The sequence below is a fragment of the Phascolarctos cinereus genome, unplaced genomic scaffold (genome assembly GCF_003287225.1).
Source record: "Phascolarctos cinereus isolate Bilbo 61053 unplaced genomic scaffold, phaCin_HiC Scaffold_2;HRSCAF=192, whole genome shotgun sequence".
Taxonomy (NCBI): Eukaryota; Metazoa; Chordata; class Mammalia; order Diprotodontia; family Phascolarctidae; genus Phascolarctos; species Phascolarctos cinereus.
In genome coordinates this window covers 301,903,237-301,928,032 of record NW_027555625.1, presented here as the reverse complement: position 1 = coordinate 301,928,032, position 24,796 = coordinate 301,903,237, and the positions used below count along the sequence as shown (strand labels likewise).

Genomic DNA, 24,796 nt, shown 5'->3' with positions numbered 1-24,796 from the left:
TTGAGGACCTGAATGATGCTTATTAGTATATCTTTTTATGATACTGGCTCTGACGCAGAATATCATAAAAGCTGAGACCATAGCCACTAATGCTGTTAGATAACCCAGACCTCAGTTAATTACTGGAAAGGATCTTAGAGACCCTTTAGTCCAATCACTTCAATTTGCAGACTAGGAAACTGAGCCCAGAAAGGGGAAATCACAGAATCTCAGGGATGATAAGTGAAGGGATTTCAGAGGTCATCTAGTATAACCTGTAAATGAAAAGGAATCCCCACTATAATATCCCCAACAAGTGGTCATATAGCTTCTGCTTAAAAACCAATGAAGGATAACCTGGCAGCTCATCCCACTTCTGGAAAGCCCTAATTATTTAAAAGATTTTCCCTAAATCACACGAAAATAAGCTTCTTTGCAACTTCCACCCTTTAAGCTCCCAGTTCTGCCATGTAGGGCCAAGCCAATTCCAGGGATAAAGCTTCTTTTATGAAAGCTTTTCAAATACTTGACAAAGACAAAGGTTGTTCCCTTAAGTCTTCTCTTCTCTAGGCTAACCATCATCACTCCCTTTAGCTGATCTTCATATGATATGGTCTCTAGCCCTCTTGCTGCCCTCCAAATTGAACAAAATACTCTTGTTCTGAACACTCTATTAATGCAATATAAGATTGTTAAGTCACGTTGCAGTACTGACTTGTATTAAGCTTGAAACCCACTAAAAAGCCTCTGATCTATTTTTCCTCCATACAAACTGTTGTCTGGGTTTGATGCCTTCAACCCAACTCTGTTTGGCAGTCAGTGGAAAAGATGGGACACCTAAGCAGGTCTCCTTGGTCTTCTGACTCCAAAGCTACTGCTCTTTCCACTACACCAGATTTCTTGGATCATTGGGGAAAAGGCAATATAGTACAGGAGAAAGAGTACTGGTCAGGAAAAAAATGAAAGTAGACCTTGAAAGGCTAGGCTTAATTATTCTTTTTATAATCTACTGTTGTCCAAATATGGGGATATAATCCACTCATTCACAGGCTTAGTACTTATAAAAATAATTCATGTTTTATCCTTTTGTGTAGGTCAGAAAATCACAAACATGATGAATCTAATAGTTTTTTCCTGTACCTGTGTTAACTGTGATACCATCTCTGGCTAGCTCTGTCTCTCCACAAACAGAATCACCCAGTGCAGTGTCCTTAATTTTGTCTTCCTTCTCACTGTCTTCATCCTCACTGCTGCTGTAGTAGTACTGCAGCTTCTCCCCAAGCAGCTTATCATCCATGGTTGTCATGGTATCTAAAGATAGAGAATCACAGAATTTCAGTGTCATAAAGGACCCTCAAAGACCATCTAGTCCAACCTCTACTTAAACAGAAACTCCCTCTATAATAATAATTATATAATAATAGCACTTATATAATACAGAAGGTTTGTAAAGCACTTCATATACATTAACACATTTGATCCTCACAACAACCCTGGGTGGGTGGTAGTTGTTATTGTTATCCCTATTTTACAGATGAGGAAACTGAGGCAGAGAGTGAGGTTAACCCAAGGTCATACAGCTAGGGAGTATCTCAGCCAGAATCCAACTTGGATTTAAGTCCTGTGTGTTATCTATTATGCTACTTCATACCTATGAAAAGCAGATATCCATCTTTGGCTATAGAACATCTAAGTCATGAGAAATTCACTAACTTCTAAGGCAGGCCCTGCCACTATTGGACAGATCTGAGGCTTTTTAGAAAGATTCTGAACTGAAACCTGCCTCCCCGTAGCCTCTGCCAATTGGCCCCAGTACAGCCCTCTAAGAATAAGCAGAATAAGTTTAATGCATCTCCCACATGATAGCTATTTAGATATACTTGCTGTAGTTGGAAATAACACTGATCCTGAAATCAGAGGAGCTGTGCTTGAGTCCTAACTTTGACATTTTCTATCTGTGCAGCACTGGACAAGTCTTAAAAAGAGAACAATGATACTTACACTACCTACCTTCATAAAATTAGTGAGAAAAGCATTTTGTAAATCTTAAAATACCATACAAGTATAAAAGATCATTTTCTTATATTTGAAGATATAAACAATACAGAGTAATGTAAATCTTAAAATACTATACAAGAATAAATTATCACTTTTGTTATGTTTGAAGGTATAAACAATATAGAGTAGTGGATTTAGAGTCAGAGATGTGAGTTTTTAATCTCAGCTTCACAACTTACAATCTGTGTGACCCTGAAAAAGTCCCTTTCCCTCACTGGGTCTCAGTTTCCTCAACTGTAAAATGATGGGGGGGGTAGTGGAAATTAAAAGATCTTTAAGATATTTTCCAGGGAGCAGAGCCAAGATGGCAGAGAAAAGGCAGGAATTTGCCTGAGCTCTCCCCCAAACCCCTCTGAACAACTTTAAATAATGCCCCAAAACAAATTCTGGAGCAGAAGAACCCACAACAGCATGGAGTGAAACAATTTTCTAGTCCAAGACAACTTAGAAGGTTAGCAGAAAAGGTCTGTTGCACCAGGGTAAGAGTAGAGCACAGTCCAGTGCAGATCACATATCAGCGCAGCCCAGGCCCCAGAAAACCAGGAGCAGACCTTGAATGTGCCTGAAATCAACAGCAGCAGTGGCTGCTTTTGGAGCTTTTAGTCCACAGACAGTAAGGGGAAGAACAACTGCTCAGAAGGAGATTACAGGGGTCCCTTTACTAGTACTGAGGCAGGATTCTGTTGCTTTGCCCATACTCAGATGCAGTCCACAGACCTGGGTAGCAGTCCCAGGATCAGGAGGAGCAGCAGCACACCAGAGCTTGTAGCCATTGTGAAGCAGGAACCCTCATCACAGTTCCAGGGCAAAAAACAGTGCTTGTAGTGGCTTACAGACCACAGCACAGGCCAAGAGAGTAGTACACTTGCCTCTCCTTAGATCATACAACCTTGGAAGAACTGAAAGTTCCCTAGAAGTATCTCTGAAAACAACTGCACAAAACCCTTGACGTTTGGCACAGTATGTCCTCCACCCTGGAAGCAGAGCCCCACTTCAACAAAGAGTTAAAAGTCAAGAAATAGTCTGGAACTGCTGATGGAGTTGTGAACTGATCCAACCATTCTAGAGGATAATTTGGAACTAAGCCCAAAGGGCTAAAAAAACTATGCATACCCTTTGATCCAACAATATCACTGCTAGGTCTATATCCCAAAGACTTCCAAATAAAGGGGATAGGACCTATTTGTACAAAAATATTTATAACAGCTCTTTTTGTGGTAGCTAAGAATTGGAAATGAAACAGATGTCCATCAATTGAGGAATAGCTAAACAAGCTGTGGTATATGATTGTATGGAAAATTATTGTGCTATGAGAAATGACAAGCAGGGTAATTTCAGAAAAAATCTGGAAAGACTTATATGACCTGATATAAAGTGAAGTGAACAGAATCAGAATGTTATATATAGTAACAGCAATGCATTGTATGTTGAAGAACTGGGAATGACTTAGCTATTCTCAGCAATACAATGATCCAAGACAATCCCAAAGCCCTAATGATGAAGCATACTATCTGCCTCCAGAGAAAGAATTGATATTGTTTGATACAGAATGAAGCATACTATTTTTCAATTTCTTTCTTTCATTCTTCTTCTTTTATTCGAGTCTTCTTGTACAAAATGACTAATATGGAAATGTTTTACATGACTGCACATTTATAACTTATATGTGATTGCTTAATGTCTCAGGGAAGAGGGAGGGAAAGAAGGGAGGGAAAAATAAAATTTGGAAATGAAAACTTTCAAAAACATTTTAAAAAAGTATTTTAACATGTAATTGGGAGAATATAAAATATATATTTAAAAAGTGGGTTGGAAAAATGAGTAAACAACCGAAAAAAATTCTGAGCACAGAAAGTTACTATGGTGACAAGGAAGATCAAAACACACACTCCACAGAAGACAATGAAGTCAAAGCTCTTATATCAAAAGACAATAAAGTCAAAACTCTTACATCCAAAGCCTCAAAGAAAAATATGAATTGGTCTCAGGCCATGGAAGAGTTCGAAAAGGATTTAAAAAAATCAAGAGAAGTAGAAGAAAAATTGAGAAGAGAAATAAAAGTGATGCAAGAAAAGCATGAAAAAGGAGTCAACAGCTTGGTAAAAGGAGGCACAAAAAAATACTGAAGAAAATAACACTTTTAAAAACAGACTAGGCCAACGAGCAAAAGAGGTAAAAAATCCGATGAGAAGAATACCTTGAAAAGCAAAAGTGGTAAAATGAAAAATATATATATATATACACAAAAATTCACCGAAGAGAAGAACTCCTCAAAAAATAGAATTGGCCAAATGGAAAAGGAGGTACAAAACATCACTGAAGAAAATAATTACTTAAAACTTAGAACTGAGCAAGTGGGAGCTAATGACTCTGTGAGGCATCAAGAAACAACAAAACAAAACCAAAAGAATGAAAAATGGAAGACAATGTGAAATATCTCAATGGAAAAACAACTGATCTGGAAAACAGATCCATGAGAGATAATTTTAAAACTTTTTGGACTTCCTGAAAGCCACAATCAAAAAAAGAGCCTAGACATCATCTTTCAAGACATTATCAAGGAAAATGGCCTTAATATCCTAGAACCACAGAGTAAAATAGAAATTGAAAGAATCAACCGAACACCTCCTGAAAGCAATACCAAAAGGAAAACCTTCAGGAATATTATAGCCAAATTCCAGAGCTCCCAGGTCAAGGAGAAAATATTGTAAGCACAATTCAAGTATTGTGGAGTCACAGTCAGGATAACACAAGATTTAGCCACTTTTACATTAAAGGATCAAACGGCTTGGAATACACTATTCTGGAGGGCAAAAAAGCTAGGATTACAACCAAGAATCACCTACCCAACAAAACTGAGTATAATCCTTCAGGGAGAAAAAATGGACATTCAATGAAATCAAGGACTTTCAAGCATTCCTGATACAAAAGACCAGAGCTGAATAGAAAATTTGGCTTTCAAACACAAAACTTAAGAAAAGCATAAAAAGGCATATAAGAAAGGGAAATCATAAGGGACTTAAATAAGGTTAAACTGTTTATATTCCTACATGGGAAGATGATACTTGTAACTCGTAAGAATTTTATCATTATTAAAGCAATATAGAATGAGTATATCTAGAGGACACAGGTGTGAGTTTAATATTATAGGATGATACCTAAAAGAACAAAATTAAGAGCTCAGAAACAGGAATGCACTGGGAGAAGGGGAAAGGGAGAAGTCAAATACGGTAAATTATCTTACATAAAAGAAGCATGAAAGTGCTTTTACTACAGAAAGGAAGACGTGGGAAGTAGTAGGGAATACTTAAATCTTATTCTCATCAGAACTGGCTCAAAGAGTGAATACTATACACACTCAACTGGGTATAGAAATCTATCTTACCCTATGGGAAAGTAAGAGGGGAAGGGGATAAGAGAAGTGGGGAGTTCTCATAGAAGAGAAGGCAGATTGGAGGAGGCAACAGTCAGAAGCAAAACACTTTTGAGGAGGGACAATGTGAAAGGAGAGAGAGAAAACAAAATAAAGAGGGGGAATATAGGACGGAAGGAAATACAGTTAGCAATCATAATTGTGAAAAAAAAAATTTAATTTAAATTTTTTAATTTTTTCCATATGCTTTTGAGTTGAAAATTTTTCTCCCTTTTCCTCCCCCCCATCCTCCCCAAGATGGCGCACAATCTGATATAGGATTTACATTTACATACCCATTAAACATATTTTCACATTAGTGAAGTTGCAAGTAAAAATTAAAACCAATATGAGGAACCATCAGAAAGATGAAACAAAACTCAATAGAAGGTAAAAATAAGTGATAGCGATTCGACTTCCATAGTTCTTTCTTTGGATGTGGACAGCATTTTCCATCCGAGGCCTCTGGAGATGTCTTAGATCCTGTAATGCTGAGAAGGGTTCAGTTTAACAATCTTAGTCATTGCATAACATGGCTGTTATTGTGTACAAAGTCCTCTTGGTTCTGCTCACTTCACTCAGCATCAGACCATATAAGTCTTTCCAGGTTTTTCTGAAGTCAGCCTGTTCATCATTTCTTATAGCACAATAGTATTCCATTACATTCATATACCACAACTTGCTCAGCCATTCCCCAATTGATGGGCATCCTCTCAATTTCCAATTCTTTGCCACCACAAAAAGAGCTGCTATGAATATTTTTGTACGTGTGGGTCCTTTTCCCATTTGTTTGATCTCTTTGGGATATAGCCCTAGAAGTGCTATTGCTGGATCAAAGGGTATGCACATTTTTGTAGCCCTTTGGGCATAGTTCCAAATTGTTCTCCAAAATGGTTGGCTCAGTTCACAACTCCACCAACAATGTATTAGTGTTCCAATTTTCCCACATCTTCTCCAACCCTTATCATTTTCCTGTTTTGTCATGTTGGCCAATCTGATAGGTGTGATGTGGTACCTCAGAGTTGTTTTGATTTGCATTTCTCTAATCAATAACGATTTAGAGCATTTTTTCATATGACTATAGATGGCTTTAATTTCTTCATCTGAGAACTGTCTGTTCATATCCTTTGACCATTTATCAATTGGGGAATGGCTTGTGTTCTTATAAATTTGTCTTAATTCTCTATATATTTTAGAAATGAGGCCTTTATCAGAGAGACTGGTTGTAAAAATTCTTTCCCAATTTTCTACCTTCCTTCTAATCTTAGTTGCATTGGCTTTGTTTGCAAAAACTTTTCAATTTAATGTAATCAAAATTATCCATTTTGCTTTTCATAATGTTCTCTATCTCCTGTTTGGTCATGAATTCTTCTGTTCTCCATAGATCTGATAGGTAAACTATTCTTGTTCACCCAGTTTTACTTATGGGTATCAGCCTTTATATTAAGTCATGAACCCATTTTGACTTTATTTTGGTATATGGTGTGAGATTTGGGTCTATGCCTAGTTTCTGCATACTCTTTTCCAGTTTTCCCAGCAGTTTTTTTCAAAGAGTGGGTTTTATCCCAGAAGCTGGGGTCTTTGGGTTTATCAAATAATAGATTACTATAGTCATTGACTACTGTGTCTTGCATATTTAACCTATTCCACTGATCCACCTCCCTATTTCTTAGCCAGTACCAAGCAGTTTTGATGATTGCTGCTTTATAATACAATTTAAGATCTGGAATTGCTAGGCCACCTTCCCCTGCATTTCTTTTCATTAGTTCCTTTGATATTCTGGACTTTTTGTTCTTCCAAATGAATCTTGTTATTATTTTTTCTAACTCTATAAAATAATTTTTGGTAGTTTGATTGGTATGGCACTGAATAAGTAAATTAGCTTAGGTAGGATTGTCATTTTTATTATATTAGCTCGGCCTACCCATGAGCAACTGATGTTTTTCCAATTATTTAGATCTGATTTTATTTGTGTGAAAAGTGTTTTGTAATTGTGTTCATAGAGTTCCTGGGTTTGTTTCGGAGGTAGACTCCTAAATATTTTATAATGTCTACAGTAAGTTTAAATGGGATTTCTCTATCTCTTGCTGTTGGGCTTTGTTGGTAATATATAGAAATGCTGATGATTTATGTGGGTTGATTTTATAGCCTGCAACTTTGCTAAAGTTGTTTATTATTTCAAGTAGTTTTTTACTTGATTCTCTAGGATTGTCTAAGTATATCATCATGTCATCTGCAAAGAGTGATAGCTTTCTTTCTTCTTTGCCTATTCTAATGCCTTCAATTTCTTTTTCTTCTCTTGTTGCTAAAGCTAATGTTTCCAGTACAAAATTGAATAACAGTGATGATAATGGACATCCTTGTTTCACCCCCGATCTTATTGGAAATGCTTCTAGCCTGTCCCCATTACATATAATGCTTGCTGAAGGTTTTAGATATATGCTTTTAATTATTTTAAGGAAGACTCCATTTATACCTATGCTTTCTAGTGTTTTTAATAGGAATGGATGTTGTATTCTATCAAAAGCTTTTTCTGCATCTATTGAGATGATCATGTGGTTTCTGTTGGTTTTGTTGTTGATATGCTCAATGATGCTGATAGTTTTCCTAATATTGAACCAACCCTGCATTCCTGGTATAAATTCTACCTGGTCATAATGTATTATTCTTGTGATAAATTGCTGCAATCTACTTGCTAGTATTTTGTTTAAAATTTTTGCCTCTATATTCATTAGAGAAATTGCTCTATAGTTTTCTTTCTCTATTTTGACTCTTCCTGGTTTAGGTTATCAACACCATATTTGTATCATAAAAATAATTGGGTAAGACTCCTTCTTCACCTATTTTCCCAAATAGTGTATATAGTATTGGAATTAAATGTTCTTTAAATGTTTGATAGAATTCGCATGTAAATCCATCTGGCCCTGGAGATTTTTTCCTATGGAATTCATCAATGGCTTATTCAATTTCTTTTTTCTGAGATGGGGTTATTTAAGTATTTTACTTCTTTTTCTGTTAATCTGGGCAAGTTATATTTTTGTAACTATGTATCCATTTCACTGAGATTGTGAAATTTCTTGACATGTCGTTGGGCAAAATAATTCCTAATTCTTGTTTGAATTTCCTCTTCCTTGGTGGTAGCTTCACCCTTTTCATTCTTGATACTAGTAATTTGGTTTTCTTCTTTCTTTTTTTAATTAAATTAACCAAAGGCTTATCTATTTTATTGGTTTTTTCATAAAACCAGCTCTTATTTTATTTATTAGTTCAATAGTTTTCTTAATTTCAATTTTATTAATTTTTCCTTTGGTTTTCAATATTTCTAATTTGGTGTTTAGTTGAGGATTTTTAATTTGTTCTTTTTCTAGTTTTTTTAGTTGTATGCCCAATTCATTAATCTCCTCTTTTTCTATTTTATTTCTGTGAGCATTTAGAGAAATAAAACTTCCCCTAAGAACTGCTTTGCTGCATCCCATAGGTTTTGGTATGTTGTCTCATTATTGTCATTCTCTTGAATGAAATTATTGATTGTTTCTATGATTTGTTGTTTGACCCAATCATTTTTTAGGATTAGATTATTTAGTTTCCAATTATTTTTTAGTCTATCTTTCCATGGCCCTTTATTACATATAATTTTTATTGCATCATGATCTGAAAAGGATGTATTTAATATTTCTGCCTTTCTGCATTGGATTGTGAGGTTTTTATGCCCTAGTACATGGTCAATTTTTGTGTATGTGATGTGTGCAGATGAGAAAAAAGTATATTCCTTTCTATCCCCATTCAGTTTTCTCCAGAGGTCTATCATACCTAACTTTTCTAATGTTCTATTCACCTCCTTAACTTCTTTCTTGTTTATTTTGTGGTTAGACTTATCTAGTGCGAGAGGGGGAGGTTCAGGTCCCCCACTAGTACAGTTTTGCTGTCTATTTCTTCCTGTAACTCCCTGAACTTCTCCTCTAAGAATCAGAATGTTATACCATTTCTTGCATATGTGTTTAGTAATGATATTATTTCATTGTCTATGATGCCTTTGATCAGGATGTTTTTTCCTTCCTTATCTCTTTTGATTAGATCTATTTTTGCTTTTGCTTTGTCTGAGATCAGGATTGCTACCCCTGCTTTTTTACTTCAGCTGAGCATAATATATTCTGCTCCAGCCTTTTACCTTTACCCTGTATGTGTCACTCTTTTTCAAATGTGTTTCCTGTAAACAACATATTGTAGGATTATGGTTTTTAATCCATTCTGCAATCCATTTCTGTTTTATGGGAGAGTTCATCCCATTCACATTCACAGTTATGATTACTATCTGTGTCTTTTTCTCCATCCTTTTCCCCCCGTATTTATGCTTTTCTTTCTCCTTTTTCCTTTCTCCCCTTCACTAGTGTTTTGCTTTTGACCACGCCTCCTTCAGTCCCTTCCCCCTTTTATTATCCCTTTCCCTTTTCTTCCCCTTTAGTCTTACTGCTTCTTCCCTCCCTTCTTTCCCCCTCCCTTTTCTTTCCCCACTCCCTTTTCTTTCCCCTTTTCCCTCCTACTGCCTATAGGGCAAGTTAGATTTCTATACCTAACTGATTATGCCCTTCTTGAGCCAAATCTGATGAGAGTAAGGTTCAAACAATGCTCCCCCCCCTTCTTTCCCTCTGCTGTAATAAGATTTTGTGTCTTTTCCTGTAATGTAATTTACCCTTGTCTGCCTCCTCCTTTCTCAGTACATTTTCTAAGATCAGATTGATCCACTTATTTGGATCCATTTAACCCACTTGATTAGATTTTTTTTATCATTACAACAAAGTCAACTAATATCACCCTCTTTATGTATACTCCTTTAACAAGGTGTAATAACAATACAGTTCTCAAGGGTTGCATGTCTCATATTCCCTTGTAGGGGTTTAAACAGCTCCCCCCTTATTAACAACATATTGTATCCTTCTGTCCCATTTACCTTTTTAAGTCCTTCTTGAGTCCTGTACTTGAAGATCAAATTTTTTGTTGAGCTCTGGTCTTTTTATCAGGAAAGTTTGGAAGTCTCCTATTTCATTGAATATCCACCTCCTCCCTTGAAAAATGATGCTCATTTTTGCTGGGTAATTGATCCTTGGCTGCATTCCAAGCTCCTTTGACTTATGGAATATCATGTTCCAAGGTCCTGTGTAATCCTGACTGTGGTTCCATGATATTTAAATTCTTTCTTTCTGGCTGCTTGCAGCACCTTCTCTTTCATCTGGTAATTTTGGAATTTTGCTATTATATTTCTTGGCGTTGTCAATTTGGGATCTCTTTCAGGTGGTGATCAGTGGATTCTTTCTATGGTTATTTTCCCTTCTGGTTCTAGGACTTCCAGGCAGTTTTCCTTTATGATTTCCTGAAAGATACTGTCCAGGCTCTTTTTTTCATCATGATTTTCAGGTAGTCCAATAATTTTTAAATTGTCTCTCCTGAATTGATTTTCCAGGTCGGTTGTTTTACTGATGAGGTATTTTACATTTTCATTGATTTTTTCATTTTTTTGTTTCTGTTTGACTGATTCTTGCTCTCTCATAGAGACATTAGTTTCCATTTGTCCAATTCTAGTTTTTAACAGATTGTTTTCTTCTGTTAGTTTTTGTACTTCCTTCTTCAACTGGCCAATTGTGTTTTTTAGGGACTTGTTTTCTTCAGTGTACTCTTCTGTTAGTTTTTGTCCTTCCTTCTTCAATTGGCCAAATTGTTTTTTAGGGACTTGTTTTCTTCAGTGTATTTTTTTTCCAACTGGCCAATTGTATTTTTGAAGGACTCTTTTACCTCTCTCATTTGACTATTAAAATCCTTCTTGAGCTCTTCTAAGAAGGCTTTTTGGGCTTCAGACCAGTTCATATTCCCTTTTGTTGTTGCAGATGTGGGTTTGTTGACAATGTTGTCCTCTTCAGAATTTCTGTCTTGATCTTCACTCTTCTCATAATATGAATCTATGGTACGTTTCTTTTTACTCATGGTGTTTCTTTATTCCCTGGCCTTTAAAGAGATTGAGCTCTCCTGCTGGGGAACAGAGGGTACTGACCCAAGCTTCTTGTGTTGGGAGCCTAGGTCTTGGTCACTGGCTTTGTGTTCTGGGGCCTCTTATGCTGGCAATTGGAGGCTGTAGGTTTCTGGCAGCTTACCTCATGTTGGGCTGGAATCAGCAAGGCTGGAACTTTCAGGCAATTCTAGGTTGCCTGCTTTTCCTTTCCTTTAGCTTTCTTCCAGTCCTTTTAGATGGCTGCTGCAGAATGTTTATCTGCCTGGAGCCCCCTGAAGTGTTGTCTTCCTCGTTTCTGCTAATGCACTGGGAGATTCCTTTGGGGTGGAGTGCTGAGGCTCCTGGTGGTTTTCTGAGCTGGTTTCCACCGGTTCCCCGCCCTCACTGAGGCACTCAGAGGTCCAGGTGTTGGTGTTTGCCTGCTCTACCACCTGGGCTTCAGGATTTCTTCACAATTGGAGGCTTCAGGGCTCCTACAGCTCACCTGGTGTTGGGTTGGAATTAGCAAGGCCGGGGCTTTATGAAGCCTTTAGGTTGTTTTCTTCACCTCCTTTCAGAGGAATGCCGCAGGGTACTTATCCGCCTGGGGCCCCTTGTAGTCCTACCTCCCGTATTTTTGCTGAGGCACTGGGAGACCCGTTTGTTGGGCTACTGCACTGCATCTCCTCGTCTTTCTTCTAGTTCAGGTGTTCCAGGGTTTTTTTTTTTCTGGGTGATATTTTCTGGGTTTTCAGAGGTTGATAGGGGAGAGTGAGAGCTACTACCTTTTCACTCCACCATCTTGGCTCCCGGAAGCGGAACCATGAAAAAAATTTTTGAAGCAAGTTTCTCTGATAAAGGTCTCATCTCTCAAATATATAGAGAAATAAGTCAAATTTATGGGAATAAGAGCCATTCCCCAACTGATAAATGATCAAAAAATATGAACAGTTTTCAGATGAAGTAATCCAAGCTGTCTACTGCCATATGAGAAAATGCTCTAAATCACTACTGGTTAGAGAAATGCAAGTCAAAACAATCTGAGGTACTAGCTCATACCTATTAGATTGGCTATTAGGATAGAAAAGTAAAATGACAAATGTTAGAGGGGATGTGGGAAAATTGAGACACTAATGTATTATTGGTGGAGTTGTGATCTGATTCAATCATTCTTTAGAACAAATCTGGAACTATGTCCAAGGGCCTATAAAACCATGCATACCCTTTGACCTAGCAATACCAGTACTAGGTTTGTATTCCAATATGGATAAAAACCAAAAAGGCAAAGGACCCATATGTACAAAAATATTTATAGTAGCTCTTTCCTGGTGGCAAAGAAATGGAAATTGAGGGGATGACCATCCATTAGGGAATGGCTGAACAAGTTGTGGTATATGCTTGTGAAGGAATACTGTTGTGCTATAAGAAATGATGAGCTAGATGCCCTCAGAAAAACCTGGACTTACATGAACTGATGCAAACTGAAATGAGTAGAATCTGGAGAAAACTGTACACTGTAACAGCAATATTTTAAGATGATCAACTGTGAATGACTTAGCTATTCTCAGCAATACAATGATCCAAGACAACTCTGAAGGACTCATGATGAAATCGCTATCATCCCCAGGGAAAGAACTAATGGAGTCTAAATACAGACCAAAGCGTACTTTTTTAATTCTTTTTTTTTCTTGCTTTTTAAAAAAATTTTGGTCTATGTTTTCTTTTACAATATGACTAATATGGAAATATGTATTGCATGACTACACATGTAGTCACCCTTATCATATTACTTGCCTTCTCAATAAGGGGGATGGGGAGGGAAGGAGAGAATTTGGAACTCAAAGTTTTAAAAATGAATGTTGAAAATTGTTTTTATATGTATTTGGGGAAAAACAAAATACTAAATTAAAAAAATATATTTTCCAGCTTTAAATCTATGATCATATGCTAACATGCCTCTTATTCCAGAAGTCTTCTCTTTGCCTGGCTAAACCCTTTGCTTCAATAAAGCAACAATTATCTATATGCCAGGCACTATGCTAGACAGTAAGGATAAAAACATAAAAGGGTCCTGCCCTCAAGTATCTTACAATCTACTGGGGGGAGGAAAGGAGAGAGAAGGAACATAATACACTCACAGAGAAGTAAATACAGACTATATACAAAAATAAATAACAGATTGATGGGAGTGGAGATGTTGAGAACTAAAAACTGACAGAATCAGGAAGATCCTCTCAAGGAAGTGGCATTTGATGCAAACTTTGAAAAGGAGCTGAGCAATCCAAAGGATAGAGGTGAAGAGATAAGCCTAAGCACATCTGCATAGGTAACATCATACACAAAGGCACAGTGACAAGAGATGGAATTCTTTGGATGGGAAGAGCAAGGAGGCCTGCAGCATAGAGTGACAGGAATAATGTATAACTGGCCTGGAAAAAAAGAGCTTTAAATAACAAAAAGGAATTTATATTTCATCCTAAAGGCAAAAGGGAGCACTGAAGTTCCATGAGCAGAGGAGCAACATGATGGCCTGTCTTCCAGGACATCTTTATCATGTGCAAGTACAAACATATGCATTCACCCAACACAATTACACATACAGAGACTTGTCAATATTAAATTGTTAAGCATTCTTACTCTCCACGGCATAAGGGAAATAGCACTTGCCTTGGAATCAGAATACCTGGGTTTCAATCCTAGCTCTGACAATTACTAGCTGTGTGACCCAGGCCAAGTCACCTAACCTTGTTGGGCCTTTGTTTCCTCATCTTTAAAAAAGAGGAGAGCTTAGAATGGGCTCAGAGTTAAACAGGTTAGTAGCTTTGACTGCATGAGGAATATAATGAATAGAAAGACTCAATAATTATAGGGGTCATGAACCAGAGTATGAGTATATAGTACAGACAAAGATGATGGATTACAAAGAGAGTGAGAAAAATCCTCTCGAAAGGGGCACAAAAAATGAAATTTTAAAAACTAATAAACAAAACTACTGGAAGGAGAGAAGAAAAGGGAATCTAGTTGACTGAGTGGGGATAAAAAGAAGGAAAAATTAGATAACCTGATAAAAGCAGGAGAGAAAAAGGAACTAATAAGCAAAACTCTAAAGGGAAAGAGATAGCAAACAGGACAGGGGAGATTGGAAGTGAGGGGGAAGAGAGCCAGTGGGAACTGGGCCACCTTAAAAAAAGATTAAATTGAAGTAATATAATATGATGTTTGCAGCAGAAGTGGGGGGGAACCATAACTTGGAAAAATCCAATAGTAGAGACAAAGGCAGGAAACCGTAAATCTAATTCTCATAACTTTTAAATGGGAATCAATTAATCCAATAAAACAAAAAACAAAAGCAACAAAATGGATGAGGAGACCAACCCCTACAATCTGTTGCTTACAAGAAACACTTCTAAAAATAAAGACAGACACAAAATTAAACAGAGGGGAGGGGAAAGCATTTACTCTGCACCAAGTGAATCCAAAGACGCAGGAGCTGCAATCACGCTATCTTACAAAACAAAAATAAGCATTCAAAAAATAAAAAGAGATAAACAAGAAAGTTACACTATCCTAAAAGGAACCACAGACAATAGGATCAATAATAATTTTATATGCTACCAATGCTTTAGCATCAGATTCAAATAAAGGAAACATTAAGAAGACATAGACAGGGGGCAGCTAGGTGGCGCAGTGGATAGAGCACTGGCCCTGAAGTCAGGAGTTCCTCAGTTCAAATCAGGCCTCAGACCAAACACTTGACACTTACTAGCTGTGTGACCCTGGGCAAGTCACTTAACCCCAATTGCCTTAAAAAAAAAAAAAAGACACAGACAGTAGTGCAACAGTGATAGGAAATTTCACTATCCCTCTCTCAGTTTTGGATAAGTCTAACAGAAAGATAAAAGCAAAAATGTGGAACTGAATGAACTGCTGAAGAAAGTAGACTTAAAACATTTAAAGCATCTGCAAAACTGGATTGCAAAAGAATACACGTATTTCTCAGCACCATATGGAACTATTACAAAACTGACCTTGTACCAAGGCAGAGAGATATTGCAAACAAGGGTAAAAAACAAGAAATTGTATATCTTCTAAAAACCATTAAAAAAAATAGTTATTGGTTCAAGGACCACAAACAAAAAACACAGAATCAAATGGAGATCTAACAATGAAATCCTAAATAATGAGTGGGTCAAAGAGCAAATGAAAAAACAAATTAATACTTCTGTGTAAGAAAATGACAATGATGAAACATTAAAATTTCTGGGAAGCAGCTAAAGCAGTCCTCAGAGAGAAAAATCATATCCCTATAAACATGCAATAACAAAACAGAAAAAGAGAAAATTAGTGAATCGAGTATGCTTTTTAAAAAATTAGAAAGCCAATAAATAAACTTAGAATAATCACAAAAGAGGAGATATTAATTTAGAGAAAAAATTGATAAACTAGAAACAGAAAAACCCATTGGAACAATGAACAAAAGTAAAAGCTAGTTCTTTAAAAAGACCAATAAAATTGCTAACCCTTTAGCTAATCCTACTAAAGAGAACAGAAAATTAAATCAACAAAACAGCAAATGAACAAGGTAAAATCACAACAAAACCAAAAGAAATGAAAAGAATAATCAAAACATATTATACACCGTTATATACTAAGAAAACTGAGAATGCAAAAAAAAGAATACCTTCAAAAATATAAAATATACAGACTATCAGAAAAGCATATAGAGATCTTAAATAACCCAATTTCAGAAAAAGAAGGAAATCTAGCTATAAAGTAACTATCAAAGAACAAAAACTCTTGGCCCTGTAGATTCACAAGAAAACTCTATCAAACTTTTAAAAAACAATTAGTACCTATACTTAAAAAATTGAGGAAAAAAAGCACCTTACCAGAATCTTTTTTATGAGATAAATATAGTCATAATACCTAAACCAGGGAAAGATAAAACACAAGAAGAAAACTATAGGCCAATATTATTACTTAATATTGATTTAAAAATTGTAAACAATATCTTATCAAACAGACTACAGTTATTTATCAAGAAATATGACCAAGTGGAATTTAAAGATGGTTCAATATGAGGAAAATAATCAATATAATTAATCATATTAAAAATCAAAACATCCAAAACCACATAATTATTTCAATAGACGCAAAAAAGTTTTTGAAAAAGTACAATTTTTTCAAGCTAAAAACTCTATATAGTATAGGTATATAAAATATAGGCAGAGAGGGACCTTTCTTAGCATCAAAAAAAGTTTCTATCTAAAACCAAAGACAAGCATCATAAGCAATGGAGACACACTAAAACTTTTCCAACAAATATAGGAATAAAGCAAGGATACCTACTCTCCCCACTATTATTTGAGATAATTCTGGAAATGCTAGCAACAATAACACAAGAGAAAGAGATTAAAGGAATAAAGAAAGATAAAACATCCCAGACGACACGATGATATACTTGGTAAATCATAAGGAATCAGCAGGTATTATAACTGAAACACTTTATAACTTCAGCAAACTTGCAGGCTACAAAAAACCCCTTAAAAATCAACAATATTTCTATATAATAGCAAAACACAAAACACAAAAATAGGGAAATCCCATTCCAAATAACTACAAAATGCATGAGATATCTGGAGATCGACCTACCAAAGCATTAAAAAAAAAAAACCACCCTTGTACAGACTCAATTTCAAAGTGTTCCTTAAAGAAATAAAGAATAATTTAAATAGGTAGAATATATTTAGTGCTCATGGCTAGGCAATGCCAATAGACTAAAAATTACAATACTAGCAAAGTTAAATTACTTTTAATACTACACCAATCAAATTATCAAGGGGATACTTCATAGAACTTGTTAAAATAATAACAAAATTCATTTGGGAAAACAAAAGATCTTGAATATCAAGGAAAATTATTAAAAGCAATGAAGAGGAAATAGTACTTCTAAATTTCAAATTATAAAGCAGCAGTCTTAGAAACCATCTTTCATTGGTCAAAAAATAGAGATAGATCAATGGAAAAGACTAGACAAAGGAGAATCAGAAACAATGGAACTCAATAATGAAATGTTGGATAAAACTGAAAACATAAATTATCTAGGAAAAACTGCTTATAAGCTAAAAAGTTTTGAGAAAATTAGGAAGCAGTCTGGCAGAAATTAGTTAGATGAAAACCTTACACTATATTCTACAATACATTCTAAATGGATGTACAATATTAATATTAAAGACCATATAATAAAATAATTAGAAAAGAAGCATTATCATATACCTCTCAAAGCTATGGGTAGGAGATATATTCTTAACCAAACAAGAGAGAGGGGCAAATACAAAAGACAAAAAAAGATAACTCTGATTACCTGAAATTGAAAAGCTTCTGCACAAATAAAAATTAATGCCCCTAGGACAAGAAGAGAAGTGGTCAAAAGGAAAAAAAAAAAACCTTTGTATCAAAATTCTCTGGTAACAGTTTGGTATCCAAGAGATAGATACAGATATATTGCAAAGTATTTACAGCCACATGAAAGAATGTTTCAAATAACTAATAATAAGAGAAATACAAATAAAAATGACTCTAAGGTTTCACCTTATACTCTGCAAATTGGCAAAAATGACAAAAAATGGCAATAGTCAATGTTAGAAGGGTTGCGGAGTGATAGGTACACTAAAATATTGTTGGTGGAACTGTGAAACAGTATATAACCATTTTGGAAAGCAATTTAGAATTATGCAAATAAAGTGACTAAAATGTCCATATCCTTTGAACTAGAGACTCCATTACAGGGCTTAACCCCCAAGGAAGCCATTCATAAAAATAAAGCTCCCATGTACTTCCAAATATTTATAGCAGTACTTTTTGTATAGCTAAGAACTGGAAACAAAGTAGATAGATGCCCATCAATTGGAGAATGGCTAAACAAACTGTGTTATGTGAATATAATTGAATATTACTGTGCTGTAAGAATGTGATGAATGGAGAAAAGCATAGAAAAATCTACATGAATTGATGCAGAATGAAGTAAACAAAGCCAAGAAAATAATATACACAGTAACTATAACAATGTAAATGGAAATAACAATAAGACACACAAAAAATCAAAGGTAAACGTTAACACAATTCTAAGCATTCAGCAGGACTGAAAGAGATATAAGAAGACACCCTCAACCCATCTCTTTGTGGAGGTGGGAGGTCCACAAGGGTTCACATTGCACATGTTTTCTCACTTTTTCAATGTATCGGTTGGGCTAACTTTTTTTTCCTGTTTAAAAATTTTGATTTGTTAAATGGGATGGTTCTCTGGGAAAGGTTGGGGGAAGAATAATGTAAATATTTATGATGATGTAAGAAACAGAGGCCATCAATAAAAATACAATTATAAAAAAAGAAACATATCTTCTGACTCCAAATCCAAGGCTCTTCCCACTGCATCAATTACAGTAAGATTCATCAAAAGAATAAAGAACAATGTCTTATTCATCTAGTATCAACGGGGAAATCAAGTTTTTTACATGTCTGAATTCAGCAGATAACTGAAATTTACTTCTTGAAATCCCCCAATTTTAAAAAATTATTTTGAATATAAATATTAATTTAACATTAAGCCACATGCAAAGCACTGCCAATTTAAAACATTTAAATGCCAATTTTAGTTTACTAAAATGTAATGTGCAATGGCTGGTATCAAAACTTATGTAAACTTTAGAGCATATTAAAGTTGGAAGAGACCTTACAGACCACAGGACTTAGACCTGGAAAGGATCTCACAATTCAAATGGTCCAAGTTCTTTTTGGGATTGATGATGAAAAGTAAGATAAAAGAAGACATTTGCCAAAATTACCCAGTAAGCGACAGAACCAGAACTCAAACCTAGCTCTTTAGATTCTAGGCCCAGGATAACCTGCACCCTAAGAGTTTAATTCTCACATCTGTGAATCTGAATAGGTATGCAGAACATAAACTAACCTATTCTTGATGATTCTGGGTCATCATTTTGAGGATCAATTGAGATAAAGAGCTATGTATATTACAATGCAGTCCAGTTATATAAGATTATTTGCCCCAGAACAAATGGCAATTTGCTGTGTTTTTTATATGTAGGCTTTTTATAATTATTCTCTCCTTTCACTATTTATGCTACTACTTTCTGGAGTTAGCAATGTGCACCCACTGGAGCAAACTGAATTACTCCTAGCAGCCCTCAACTCCCTTGCATGATTTGCTACATCTAATCTGAGACAGGCTGAGAAACCTTTGCTGGGTGGGACAGGGGTTGGACCTGTGATATCATGGGAATTGGGAACACTCTGGTGAGAAAACTCCCTCTACCAATGCAACAAGACGTCTATACTACAGCAGTGGTGTCAAACTCAAATAGAAACAGAGGCCACTAACATGTACACAAAGATCCCTGAAGGCTGCATATTAACTTAGAAAACCACAGATTAATGTTATCCATGTTCTACCATATTTTTGTTTTCTTAAGTATTTCATAATTGCATTTTAATCTGGTTCAGGCTACACTCAAGAGTGTTGCTTCTGGTCTAGAGCACTGAAAGGTTAAGTGACATGCCCAGAGTCCCACAGCAAAGATACGTCAGAGACGAGACTTGAATCCAGGTCTCACTAGCTCTTGAGGCCACTGTGTCCTGCTGTCTCTCCCTCCCAACCCTCCACCCCCCACCTGGGACTGTTAGATCCAATTCTAAAACAGCAAGCTCTGAATGACAGCTTGAGAGGTTTTCCTCTGAGTCAAATGTATTTGTTTTTGTGCTGAGACCCTGTGAGATCTTCAAATAAAGGATGTTCTAATGTGAAAGAAGCCAGTATTTACGTGTGTGTTCCTTCCAACTATCAACAAATGTCCCAAATATGTGGGAGCCACTATTTCTGAGTAGAGAAGACACTACCTCCTGCCCTGGGCCTAGTCCCATACAAGCATTGTGGTTAAGGAGAACCTTGCCATTTACCCCTCTTAATTACTTCTGATCCTCCTGGCACCTGGCACCAACTCCTCACAGATATTGTGATGAAGAAGAACAGAAGAGTGAAGTGGCTGTTCCTGCTTAAGACTGCCAGGAACCAGTGACTTCCATTATTATCATTAACCCTCCAGTCCCCTGCTCTACTCAACACAGTATTCTGATTAACTAGTACTTCCAGTCTTATGACCAGCAAACTACCACCTTGTTTGTGGTATTCTAGAGCATTCTTTTACTCAGAAATAAACCCTTTTCCTCACCCACCTCTCCCCATATTTATCCCGATCCAGTTCAGCCCTTCTCCTTTTTAGATCCTATACTTTGCCTGACAATTCTATCTTTCGGAAAATCTATCTTACTATGAACAAACTCCTCTTTATCCCCTATTTCTTTTCTCTCACACCTTTCATCTTATAGCATGCATGGAAATTCAGCCTTCTATGGAAACACCTCATTCCTTTCCACTCCCTCTCTCCAACGCTAGCTGCTTTCTGATGCCCCTCAACACACCAGGCCAGAAGTAGCACACTTCTTGCTTTCCACTGCCATTTCCAGACCTTCCCCTTCTACTACAGTTAAGCAAATGCTCTTAGTTGTAGAACCATTCCATCTATCTCAGTCCAGATTGCTGTTACTTTTATCTAGCAGCCTTCACATCATTCTCTCCTTATGCAAGAAGTTTAGTATCTGATCACTGTCTTGTTATTCACCCTAATTCACTCCTTATTCCTGGAGAACACAATATTCATGATAGTATTCCTCTGAACATTCTGGCCTCCCACTTATCAAACTCCTCAACTCTCATGATTTGTGACATCCATTCTCTCAGCCAGCCACACACTGGTCATACCTTAAGACTTTACCAGGACCTCAAACTTCATGATCTTGAACTCCAAAACTCTTCTTTGACCACCTCTTAAACTGTACTTGTATTTCTCCCTTTACCTCATTCCTAAACTTATTCTTTATCCTTACTCTGATTTCCAGCTCCTCCATTCCTCCTTGTTATCCCAGCTCATCACTTCACCCATCAGTTCATAAGACATACAGAGATAGAAGTGCACTGTCCAAAGCACAGTCTTCCATCCTTTATTCCTTTAACCCCTTATCCTTCCATTCTGCCACACTTCAACCTTGGGTCAATTTGTCTTTCTCTGTTCCTACTCCAAGCTTCTAAATGCTGCTGGAAGTCACATGATCATGCCAACTAGGTTCTACTACAGATCACGTTATATAACCTCAATCAAGCCCACACTGCTGACTGGCATTCCTTTTATTCTTCCTCTATCACCCTGTGCACTTTTTGAAGTCTTCTCTTCTCAGGCCCGAACCCCACCTCTCTCTCTGTAAATGACCTGTATCTTACTTTCTTGAGAAAATTTAGGCCATTCCTTGTGAGCCCCCTCATCTCCCCTACTCCCTACCTCAAAAACTTTTCCCTACATTTCCTACACTAATGCAATTCTTTACCAAAGTCAAACCTTCTATAGTGTTTTCAATCCTATCTTCTTCTACTTTTTTCTGGAACATGCTCTGTTTGAGGATCAATGCCTGTTTCTCTCATCTTCAATCTCTTCCAATTTACTAGTTCCTTCCATATCATTTAACTCATCTTTAAAAATCCTCCACTTCAGGGCAGCTAAGTCGTACAGTGGATAAAGCATCGGGCCTGGAGTCAGGAGGATCTGAGTTCAAATCTGACCTCAGACCACATACCTGATGCTTACTAGCTGTGTGACCCTGGGTAAGTCACTTAACTCCAATTGCCTCACCAAAAAAAAAAATCCTCCATTTGGCTAACCATCCCCTCAAGCTATGTTTCTTTTACCTTTAAAGGCAAACTTTAAAGGCAAAAAAAAAAGTTACGTGCATTTATTACTTTTCCTTTCTCACCAACCACTTACTTGTCAGCCTTCCTTTCAATCTGGCTTATGTGGCTATTCTAGTGAAACAGTTACTCAACTCAAAAGCTGCTAATGATGTTGGAGTAAATGGCTTTGAACGTCTATTTTAGCTCTAAATCTATGATCCCTGAAATGCTATTCTTGACCCTCTGAAGATTCTAGCACTGCTCCTTTTGTATCCTCTCCTTTCCAATGACTTTTGTGACACTGCTGTCTCCTTGTTCTCTTACTTGTGTGATTGTTCCTTCTCAATCTCCTTTGTTACGTAACTATCCACTTCTTCCTTACAAAGTGTAGTTGTTCCCCCAGGTTCTGCCTGGGACTTCTCTTTCTATGCTCTCTCCTTTGATGAATTTACCTATGCAGATGATTTCCAAATCTATACACACTGTAAGCCTCTCTCCTGGCTCTAATCCCACATCTTGAACTAATAACTGTGTGTGTCTACTAGTATGAGACAATTCAGTATGTCATCTTTCTTCCAACCTACCGAATGCTGAAGGCACTATTATCCTGCCAATTACCCAGATTCACAACCTCAAAACAATTTTTGACCCTTCCTTTAACCCTACACCCAAACAGTGGCCAAGCCGCCTAGCATACTTTAAAGCAACATTTCTTTTATACATCCCTTCTCTTTATTCACACAGCCACCACCTTAGTTTAAACTCTTATCACCACTTGACTGGACTATAGTTAATAGCTTCCTCTCTTTCTCTTGTCTTTTCCCTTAAGATCCGTGGATTAAAGAAAGGAGAGATTGACAGTGGGCAGACCAAGACAACTTATGAGTGAATGGGACAAGAGATATTATGGTGCTAGCTTCAACAAGCTTTGGAATCTGTTTAGATATGGTCAAGGCTGGAAGGAAGATTAAAATGAAAGATGTTACGGCTGAAAAGGGAACAGAAAGTCAGAATACTGGAGCTAGAAGGAAATGCCTTCATTGCAATCATGTGGAAACAGCCAAGGTCAGGGTCACACAGAGAAAAAAAAGCATGTCTAAAGCAGAACTCCTTATTTTCCCCCAAAACCCAACCCCTCTACTAAACTTAACTATTACTGTTGAAGACACCATCATCCTTCTAGTCACTCAGTTTCACAACCTTCATCATCCTCAACTCCTCATCGCATCTAACCAGTTTGATAATCTATCTCCACAACATCTCCCTGCCTACATAATTCCTGCATACATTCCCTTCTCCTCACTTACACATGGCCACCATAGGATTCGGGTTACACTTGTTCAAGCCATCATCACCTCCACCAGAACTATTACAATAGTCTCCCTGCCTCAAGTCTCTCCCTTCTCCAATCCAAACTCCATACAGCTGCCCAAAGTGATGTTCTTAAACTGCAGATCTGACCACGTCACTCCTAAACTCAATATACTACAGTGGCTTTCTATAATTTCAAGATACAAATACAAAAATTTTCTTCAGCATTTAAAGCCTTTCCCAATCTGGCCCCAGATTCTGAAAAGCTAGGTACTTATTAGACATTACTCCCCTTCACACACTTTATATTTCAACCTAACTTGGGCTGCTCCTCAAACATCACATTACACCGGGTCTCTGGGCATTAGGCCCAGAACGCTGCCCATGTTCTTCAAATGGCCTCTTAGAATCACGTTTCAAATCAAACCTCCTTCATGAAGCCTCTCTTGATTCCTACGCCTTTAGTTAGTTGTTCCTCTTCCTCTCCTCAAAAAACTTCCTTGTATTTACTTTTCGTACAAAATATATACATACGACATAAATCTATTGTATATAATACATATATACAAAATGTGCCTTGCCGTAGAATGTAATTTCCTTTGGGTCGAGAGCGGGTTCATCTTTGGTCTAGCCTCGTACTTCACACCAGTAGGTGCCTAATAAATGCTTGCAGGTGGATTCCTAACAATGTCAGGGCCGTCTGGAGGGGAGCGCTAGCTGAGGGGGTGGAGCGTGGATTTCCAGAGTGGGCTCCGTTTGATAGAGACTGGGAGGAAGGTTATGGCGCTGGAGGCTGCCCGAGCCTCCCGACCAAGGCCCTGGGACCCCCTTGCAGGCCCTAGGTCCCGGTATGTCAGGTGGAGCACAGGGCGAACTATGACGTCAGCGCAGGATTGCGTCCGCACACCCTCCCCCCCTTCCCCCACGCCGTGCTTTCCCCGCCGCCCCCCGCAGGCCCCAAACCCCTCCCCTATTCCATTCCCGAGGCTCCCGCGCAGCTAACCCTGCTTAGCTCACTCCCCGGTCCCGTCCGGTGGGCAACTCCGCCTCCGGGACGCGGAAGGGCAGCTGAAAGCTACCAATGAAGCTCGAGCAGGGCGGGGAGGCAGGCAAGCAAGCACTGACTCTTCGAGAGCCCAGAGAAACCAGAAGCTTCCAACCTGGACTAGAGCAGACCCATCGGAAGAAGACATCTCGAGCCCAGTCCGCACGCGCTGCCTAGAACCAATCATAACATGCCCCGCCCACACGCCAGCCAGTC

At 37.4% G+C, this 24,796-nt stretch overlaps 1 protein-coding gene across 3 annotated transcripts in view; it reads right to left on the bottom strand.

The window, feature by feature from the left end:
* Nucleotides 1–24,796, bottom strand: part of PDCL (phosducin like) — a 29,806-nt gene extending 5,010 nt beyond the window's left edge. Inside the window, exons 1-2 of one of the 3 annotated variants that reach the window (XM_020967609.2) lie at nucleotides 24,696–24,796; nucleotides 1,120–1,290 (exon numbers count right to left, since the gene is read on the bottom strand). In XM_020967609.2, coding sequence (XP_020823268.1) covers nucleotides 1,120–1,285 — 166 coding nt within the window. In that variant the 5' untranslated portion in view covers nucleotides 1,286–1,290; nucleotides 24,696–24,796. Of the gene's footprint in view, nucleotides 1–1,119; nucleotides 1,291–24,116; nucleotides 24,403–24,538 lie in introns of those variants that run through there. The other 2 variants (XM_020967608.2, XM_020967610.2) reach the window with 2 other exon arrangements.